A 9164-nucleotide genomic window follows, 5' to 3' on the forward strand; every position below is an offset into this window, starting at 1 on the left:
TGTTCCAGAGGTTTGGACATTCCTACAGTACAAGTTGTCATCAATCACAACACTCCCGGCCTGCCAAAAATCTACATTCACCGGGTTGGCCGGACAGCCCGTGCGGGTGAGCTGGGAAAACCGCGTGCTGTTTGCTGGCTAAAGCTGGGATCCCAGTGCCGGGGCTGAGCCCTGAATGGGTGTGAGGAGGCTTCACCGCAGCTGCAGTGCAGGCTTTTCAGTCAGCGCCGGATCTGCTTGGATCACCGGCTCAGCATCCTGCCTTAAGATGGCAACGATGGCTCACCCTGACTTGGGTCTGATCTGCACCAATAGTTAACTGAATTTTCAGAGCGAATAAAGACCCCGCTGAGCACCCCGTCACTGTAATGTGCCAGGCTGACTCCTGGGGCTGGGTGGAATTTGGCATGGGTTAGGCTTCATCTCCCTCCGCTTGTCAAGATTCATACATCACTGTCTTTCCACCATCCAGGGCGGAAAGGAATAGCCATTACGCTAGTGACGCAGTACGACATCCATCTCGTACACGCTATTGAGGAGGAAATCAGTAAGTAGAGCACCAGCAATGCTGCTGAAATGTGGGGTTATGTGCGTTCCTTTGTGCCTGTGGTACCTGCAGCACTGATTTCATCAGTGCAGAACGTATGATCCAGAACATCAGGGTGAAAATGGTTTCTCTTCCCTGTGTGACTAAGGCTTGGAAAAGAGCAGGAGCACTTGAATCTCCATCCGCTTCAGTTCTGCTCTTGAGTGTGCCAGGCATGAGCGTGTTTGTCTTCCTGCTATTTCTAGTGGAGGGGAACCAGTGTGTTAAACTTCCTCTGTCACCTTTTTATTAAAGCAGCCAGCTTCTTCATTACTTCCTTGCTACTGTGTGTGCCGAGGTGGACAAAAAGAACAGGTTGCTTTGCACAGATTCAGACTTCATCTTTTTTTTTTTTTTTTTAGGAAGTGGACCTAATAAACGCAATGTCTTGTGCTATGGGGAATTGTAGGCCGGGGGGGGATTTAATGCTTTGCCGTAGGCCTGAAGAAGTCAGCGATCATAGGACAGGACATTCATGACAGGAATCCCACTGACAATTGGTGGAACTATTTTGGGTTTTTTACCAGCCAAGAATCTGCCCCTGGGTTTTGTAACCAGCCCTGCTCTGTAAATGTCTCTCGCCCCGATTTAGAACTGAAGCTGCAGGAGTTCTCTGTGGAGGAGCGGTTTGTGCTTGACATCCTCACCCAAGTGAACGTCACCAGGAGGGAATGTGAAATAGTAAGTGTGCAAACATGAAGCCCCTTTGCTTAAAGGACTGGAGACCTCGGGCAGCTGGGCGTAACCAGGAGATCCGCTGCAGTCCAACACATGGCTCTGGATACGCAGCTTTGCTCTTGAGCACATCAATAAGAATTTTTGTTCCTTCTTCTAGTGGAAGCACGCAGACCTGTGTGTGGGGAGGGTTGTTTGAGTTATCTTCCCTCGGTTTGCTCTATTACTGCATTCAAGACCAGGTTGGACGGGGCTGTGAGCAACCTGATGTGGTTCAAGGTGTCCCTGCTCCCTGCAGGGGGCTTGGGCTGGGTGACCTCTAGGGGTCCCTTCCCACCCAAACCATTCTATGATTCTATGATTTTTGCAGCATTTTTGTGCTGCTGAGTGCTGAGGCTGGTACTTTGGGGGGAAGGTCTGCAGGCTACCAAATGCGCGTGCACTGGTGAGGTTCTGCTGAGCCTTTAGAGCTGCTCTGCTTTTCTCCGTGTCAGACTCAGTGCTTGGTTACTGACTGCCCGGCTGTATTTTTGCTTTGACAGGAACTGGAGGGAATGGATTTTGATGAGAAGAAAGAAATAAATAAGCGGAAACAAATGATCCTTGAAGGGAAGGTGAGAGTTGCTGCTATATAAGCTGTGATCAGCAGCTGGTATAATGGCATGGCCGTGGAAAAGGAATGACAGTTCCTCCCTCCCTGCTGTGGTGTGTCTGCCTCGCTCCCCTTCAGGGTGGGGAAGTTTTATCTTACAGGGTGACTGATATTAAAAATTGCTTTGGGGTAGTGTCTGACTTCTGCAGCCTACTCAGTCACGGGCTGGAAGGCAGCACGGGGCATCTAGGAAAGGCAAAGGGGCTGGCACTGTCCCTAGGCATGTCACTAGTGTCCTGGCATTTGCCATTGCAGGATCCAGACCTGGAGGCAAAAAGGAAGGCAGAGCTAGCCAAGATCAGGAAGAAAAACAAGCAATGCCGTGAGAAGGTCCAGCAGATACTGCAGAAGAAAGAGCAACTGCGGCTGAAGAGGAAACTGCAGAAGAAGATGGAGCGGCGGAACAAGCTGCGTGCTGCGGAAGAGAAGTGAAGTCCTTTGGCCTGACTTGCTTGGCTTGGACTGCCCTGACGTTGCTGCTGCTTTGGGAATACTGGGATCTAACGCGTTTTAATGTGGACACTTCTGACCTGGAATCGGTGTTGGAGAGTACAGGGAAGGTGGGTGAGGGGAGAAGGGTCACCGATAAACAGTCTCCACTCTTTTTCCTTCCTGCACAACGCTGCTGGCTTGGGCCATTCCTGGCAGGCTGGGTCAGTCTCCTGGAAGAATGTCTTTCAAGAGCCTGTTTCCTTCCTCCAGCAAAGGAGAGGCCAGACCTGAATTCTTGGTGACGTGAAGGGAAATAAAGATCCTCTCTCTTTTTCCCCCTTCATTCAGTCATTGCTCCTTCCCTTTCCAGGGCTGGTCCAGAGTCTAAAAATACTGTGGCAAAATGAGCTCAGCCCCTATCTGTGCCATAGCCCAGAGTTTACTGAGAGGAAAATTCCTGGAACGTGTGGGGAGGTTGTATTGCGTGGCTGGTCCTGGGCTCTTCTTGGGATAATTCTGATTTATACATTTAAGCTATACTCTTGCCCGCGATTGTCTGCCTTGGCTCAGACTCCAGCCTGGGGCTGCTCTCCGTGGGGACAGCAGTCACGGTTTGGAGACCGGGGCTGCTGGGGACTCTCTTTTCCCAGATGATTGGTCAGTTCAAAGACACACAAGTTCTGGCACAGAAGCAGAACCCCAGCAGTAGGCTCGCTTGTTCTTGTACCATCCAAGGCAAACCAGAGTGGTTCAGATTTGGGGCTGCTCTGTAGGTTTCTGAGCTTCCCTGTGTAGATTTCCATCACGTATGTTTGGAACAGGAGGTTGCTTAGGCTGGAGGGGGCTGAGCTCTCCTAAAAAACAGTTGTGTTTCCCTACGAAGACAGAACTCAAAATCCCAGAGTAGCTCAGGCCAGAGTTTGGCCAGCTCTGTTCTGATGTCAGGTTTGATCCTCAGTGCCTTCTTCAAGGTTCAGAGCTTTCTGTGGCTTGAGACTGAAGATCTGTTATTTCTGTCCTCTGCCTTACAAAAATAGTTTCTATGGTCAGTGCCCAAATAAATATTTATTGTAACAAGTGACTGAATGTTTGACCTCCAGTGCGTGCGGGAGTTGTGGGATCTTAGGGGCGGGGAGCAGGACTTGTATGGGCAAACAGCTTGGAGATAAAACTGGGTTTATTTCAAGAGATGAGCTGGATAAGGATTGAGCTTCTTGTGGGTGTTATATCCCTTCAGCCTCAGCCAAGCTCCTTTCCTGGGAGCATGGGGTCTCTGTTGTGCCTTTGCCTGACCCGAAGTGGGGTCTGTGAAGTGGGGTCTGTGCACGGTCGTGCCCAGCAAAGCTGGTGTTCCCCTCGGGGAAACTCCTCCTGCCCTGCAGATCAGGGCCTCCTGGTGCCTTCAGGCCATGCAGGAGCCCAGCACTGGGCTTGGGGGATGCAGGCCCATCTCCTGCCTGGTGGCAGGCAAGATGCGGGTGGTACTGGCTGGGTTTTTGGGAATGCCTGAACGTGTTCCTCCTCCCTTTGTCCTCTTGGGTGCCCTCCAGGAAGGAAAAAGCACTCGACACCCTCCCTGGCAGCACAGCTCCCTGTCACTGGTGGCAGCTGCTGCAGCAGCAGCAAATAGGTTTGTATCAGACTGATGCTTTCTGAATACTAAATGCGTCCACAGCCTCGTGCATGCTAATTTGTGGAACAAGCCTGTTAGCTGTAGATTAAAAAGACATCCTCTCTGGGACAGACTGCTCCTGCCTTCCTGGGGAGGGTGCTGATACTGCTTTTCAGCGTCAGTCGATCCCCTCCCTTCGCAGACACATCTTAACCTGCCGTCTGAGGTCTCTCTGCTTCAGCCTGGTGGGGGTTTCTCAGTTTGTCTCCTTCCAGCACAATGCGACACGTGGGGGTTTGATCAAGGCTCTTGTCTTGAAGCTTTATTCAAAATTCCTTTTAATAAACGTCTTGTCTGTCTTGAGCAGCCTTCTCTGTGAGGGTAGGACACGTGCAGGAAGCAAGAGCTCTCTGTAGTGCTGACTTGATGTTCTTGCTTCAGATAGTTTTGGGAGTGGCCGAGTAGAAAAAGAGGTTGCCGTGTTGCTGGGATGTAGAAAGATGCCTTGAATTCCCAGATTAGGAATTTACACCTTGCCCAGGGCCAGAGGATGTTGGCTGACATTCCTGCACGTGCTGCTGGTACTGCCCCCCAAGCAGGACATTCCATTCTGGGGTTTCTAAGCATTGCCATAAAACCTTTGGGGTCCCCTAGGAATATCATGACTTCCTTCTCGTCACAGCCTAGATCGTGCCTTGGCTGTAAACCCCCCGTCCTCTGCGTGTGGCTCTGCCTGCCAGGCCCCCAAGCAGGCGCTCGCACGTTTCCCTGCCTGCGCTGTGCAAGACTTGGCCCCGGCACGGCTGCCGGTCTGTGCCCGCTGCGCCCACGCGTGCCCCTCGCCGGTGCCTTCCACCCGCTCTGCTCCCCCCCCCTTCGCCCCAAGCTCCCCAGCTCTGGGGGGGTTCCCTGGCTGGGTTGCCGTGGAAACTTCTCAATTCAGCATCTCCCATCGCTGCCGCTTCTCAGACCCTGGGCGGCTGCTGAACACGGCGCTGGCATGGGGACAGTCCTGCACCTGAGCCAGCCCTCCTCATCCTCCCATCTCCTCTGGGTGTCAAACCATCGCCCGGCCCTGCTGCTCCGAGGGGCTCAGCGAGCCGCGTGCCCCTCTGCCGCCCACCTCGCGGGGCAATTCTGGCCCCCCTTTAGGCTGATGTAGGCACGTGCCAAAACTGGCTGCTTTGTGCAGCTTTAAGGAAATATTTCTCTCTTCCTGGAGCATTTCCCCCCCCACATCTGCCCCTCTTACGGAGGAACAAACATCTCCCAGGCGTGCTTCCCACAAGTTTTGCAGGGAGGAGGGAGAGGCTGGGATCCTCCCAGGTGGGAGGCACAGCATTGCATAAATCCTCCACACTGGCACTTCTGCTGCACGAGGAAATGTGGAAGTGGGGACAGGTTTGGTAACGCGGCAGTGACCTTCGGGGGCTGGCACCTCCTGCATAGATGGATGCTCTGTCGGGCAGGAAAGCTCTGGATCTCTACGGTGAAGAAAATGAATGAAATAGTCGGGAGTAATCTTTGTGCCAGGCTTTGGATTTCTCTCTGCTGAGACAGCAGTGCTGCACCGGAGCTCGTGTGCCAGCCTTGCTGCTGCAGGTGCAGCCGTTTCCAGCTCCCCCCTCGCAGGGTGCTTGGTGCGCACCCCCCAGCGCTGCGGGCGCTCGACACGGCTGTACCTCCACGGGGGTTCTTCACGCTGCCCAAAATCTCTCTGGTCCAGCCTGCACCCTGTGAGCTGCTGCTTTACCTTTGGATGCTCTTTGCAAACACAAACTCAGCTGTTTGGAAAGCCTTAAAAAGCTGCTTAATAAGCTTTTCTGCCAGCAATGGCCTTTTCCCTTCCAAGCCCTTCTCCCCGGGCAGCTTGCGTGCAGCCCTGGGGGGGCCCTGCCGCCAGCGTAGCCGGTAGGTGGCACTTGGTGTGCTCTGGACACCCTCCCCGCTGGCTCTAGTCCTTGTTCAGAGGGAGATACAGCACAGGGCTTCTTGGCTGGCTATTCAAGATTTGGCTTGAGAAAGCAGGGAGGCAGTGGGGGGAGAGGGCTGCCTGTCCCCACGCCACCCATGCATCAGCCGGGCCCCAGCCGGGTGCTGCTGCTGGCCGGATCCTCCCGGCTCAGTGCTTGAAGCCTCAGGATTTTCCCTTCACTTGCAGGGCAGGACCGATCCTGCACCCTGCAATCGTGGTTACGGCTGCTTCTCCAGTACAGGGCTCCCCTCCCGACTCCTTGCAGTTTCTCTGTTGAACCTTCACCTTTCCTGCTGCACCTTAAAGCTCTTCCCTGCCAGTTTCTGCTGATCGAAGTCCTTGCCCGTGGCCCACCCTCATTCAGGGCTTGACTGCAGCTGCCCAGACATGCACCTTCACTCTGGGTATGACATGCTTGACACCGTGACTCCCCAATTCCTCCCTGCCAGCATCAGGACTCCAAAAGTGGGACAGAGGGAAGGAGTATCTGGATTTTCTTTTTTTTTCTTCTGTGCTAAGAAAACCTCCCTGCTGGCTCTGTTTAATTCATACCCGTGTCTCACTCCCTGCAGCAGCTCCGTCTCCCGGGAATGCATCCCTGCATGACTTGCTTTGGATTCCTGTCACCTCTGGGAGGGAGAGCAGTTGTCCAGGAGCAGAAGGCTCTGCTCTGGGCTGGCAAAGAGGAGCTGTGAGCACAGCACCAGTGTTGCGGTGCCTCATCCCCACCCCTTCCTCTCTGCTCGGTACTTCCCAGGATCATTCTTGAATTCCCAGGCCCAAACATCACAAGCTGTGCTGCTCCCAGGTCGAGACTACAGGAGAGGTGGCGCTCATGCCACTAATCTCTAGGCTCAGACACCGTTTTCATCTACCCATAACAAGGTTCTGGGCATCAATATCTCCAGCCAGAAAAGGCTGGAGTGAAATGTTTGCTGTCTGCTGCCTGCTGGGAGTTGAAACCCTGTTAGCCCAGCGCTGGTGAGAACAGAAGGCACAGACTGTACACAGCATCCTCTCTCACTTCTTCTTCTACCAGCCCTTGGGAAAAATAAGTTAGCAACAGGGTGAGGAGCGAGTGCTGAGGCAGAGCGGCTGCCCTGTTCGCCCCGGAGCACACAGTGTCACCCCCGTGCAGACTGCAGGATGGGGTAGGTGACAAAGCGGTGACGATTTCGCATTTGTGGCAGCCTGCGCAAGTCCCAGTGCACCGCAAAGGGAGCACAAGCCCTGGAATAGCTGGTGCTGCAGCCTGCAGAGCCCCCCCCTGCCCGCCATGGGGGGATGAGGCCGTGGGGACCGAGGGGACGCCGGCCTCCTGCCCTTTCCCCCCCCCCGGAGCTGCTCCTGCGGGGGACCTGTTGCTGGAGCTGCCACGTCTCTCGTGCCTGGCATGGTGCTTGCTCGTACCGCAAGCGTCCCGTATCCAGCATTATTCCTACTGCTGCTTTTTGGGTAGGGTGGAGGGAAGCTGAGGGAGGAGGCAGGACCTCGTGCAGGGATGATCAGTGCTGTAGCTCATGTTCTTTTCCCTCGGAGGAGAAACTGCCTTTGCACACCACAATCTAATAACGATAATAATTATAAATTACTCCAGGAAAGGGGACTGTGAACCTCACTGGATTTTTTGGGGCTTTATTCTGTGTTCATGGACATTTTCCAAAACACACATTTAATTGCCTTCTCCGGTGCACACGGAGATTGTCTCCCCGTGTGTGCACGGGGGGGGTGTTACACTCCGAGTACGCTCGCCTGTGCTGTCAAGTGTAAACAGACCATTTCTGGACTAAAAATAACCTCTCCTCTGAGTAACAGAGCAGCTGATCCCTGCAGCCCAGACGCAGGAGCTCAACAGGATTAGGTCACCTATTTTTCATTAACGGTGCTATTTAATTACATATTCTGCCAAGTTCGATCCTTTGGAGATTTAAAACAAAGTGCCTAGCTGCATTCCCTCCATCGAGAGCTTGCTTCAGTTCTCACAAAACCACAGATATCAAAGCCAACCTGCTAATAAGTTTGATGTGAGGCTGCCTAACACCCCCCACACACACACTACCAGGGGGCTCTGCAGCGGCTTTTGGGGAGGAGAATGATTTTTAACCTCCTGTTTAAAATCACTCAGCGGACTCAGGGTATTAACCAGCCCGGCCTGCGCTAACCTTTTCTTCTCTTGGCTCTCCAGGCACCTTGTAGATGTCAGTAATTTAAGTCCAACAGGCCTTCGGGGAGGGTAATTATCTGCTTTGTGGAGGAGGAGAAATCAAAGCCTGGAGAGGCAGAGCGAGCCGGTGGTGGTCTGCCACTTGCTGCGACGCCAGCTCTAGGTCTGGCCTGGATCTGCCTTCCTGCTCCGCCTGGAAGGTCTGCGTTGGCATCTGTCAGATGGCGTCTGCATTAGGCACAACCTTTTTTCCGAGGCTCCAGGATTGGCACGTCCTGTAACAGCAAAGCGTCATTTCCTCTGGCTGGGCTGGGCAGAAGGACCTTGCCAGGGGTCTGGGTGCGGAGCAGAGAATCACAGCTTGCTGCTGCCCTCCAGAACGTTGTGCGAAGAGGGGAAGGTCGCAAGATGTTTTATTTGTTCATCCTGATCTCATACGTGAACCTTTTCCCCCACATTCCCTTTATTAACGTTCTGTCTAGGTTTTCTATGAATAATTAAGATCCTCATTTGCCAAAAGAATTAGGTCTCCCAAGGCACCTGCAATCAGTAGCATTTCTCCTCCAGCACAGAAGCCGCTGTTACCGAGTTGCTGACAGCAATTGTTACTGCGAGACAGAAGCAAACACAAACCTGCAGCCTTGCCCTTCATTGCTGGCTTTCGTAACAAGATTTTTCTCCTTTTGAAGCAAGAGAAGCATGAACAGGGAAGGGGCGAGGGTTGGAAAGTGCGTGGTGGGGACGCGTTAGAGTGCTGCTGCTCTGAAACGCAGCTGAAGCCCTTTTTAGATCCTCACTCAAGTGGGGCAGATGGGATGGGAGCTTTGCTGCTATGCCGTCTGCAGTGGGGTTGTCTTGTTGCTAACCACAGATTTCGGGCATTTGTGGAAATAGCTGGTGATGAATGGGTTTTCATCAGCCTAGAAGAGGGGAAGACTGCAGCAGGAAGTGCCTCCCAGAGCCATCCATCACGCTGCCCTGCAATGCCTCAATAGAAGACTTCTAACAGACGCGGAGCGCAGGACAGATCTCATCAAAAGCCACTATTTGGGTTATTCTGGCAAGGAA

The 9164-nt window shown here is 53.4% G+C and overlaps 1 protein-coding gene across 1 annotated transcript in view; it reads left to right on the plus strand.

Annotated features, from left to right (window-relative positions):
• The window catches only part of DDX49 (DEAD-box helicase 49), a 7425-nt gene extending 4707 nt beyond the window's left edge, over window positions 1-2718 (plus strand). Inside the window, exons 9-13 of the mRNA XM_009642768.2 lie at window positions 9-106; window positions 473-547; window positions 1179-1267; window positions 1804-1875; window positions 2169-2718. Of these exons, the coding sequence (XP_009641063.1) occupies window positions 9-106; window positions 473-547; window positions 1179-1267; window positions 1804-1875; window positions 2169-2345 (511 nt within the window). The 3' untranslated portion in view covers window positions 2346-2718. The remainder of the gene's footprint in view (window positions 1-8; window positions 107-472; window positions 548-1178; window positions 1268-1803; window positions 1876-2168) is intronic.
• Window positions 2719-9164: the final 6446 nt, after the last annotated feature.

Source organism: Egretta garzetta, unplaced genomic scaffold (genome assembly GCF_000687185.1).
Source record: "Egretta garzetta isolate BGI_Z169 unplaced genomic scaffold, ASM68718v1 scaffold567, whole genome shotgun sequence".
Taxonomy (NCBI): Eukaryota; Metazoa; Chordata; class Aves; order Pelecaniformes; family Ardeidae; genus Egretta; species Egretta garzetta.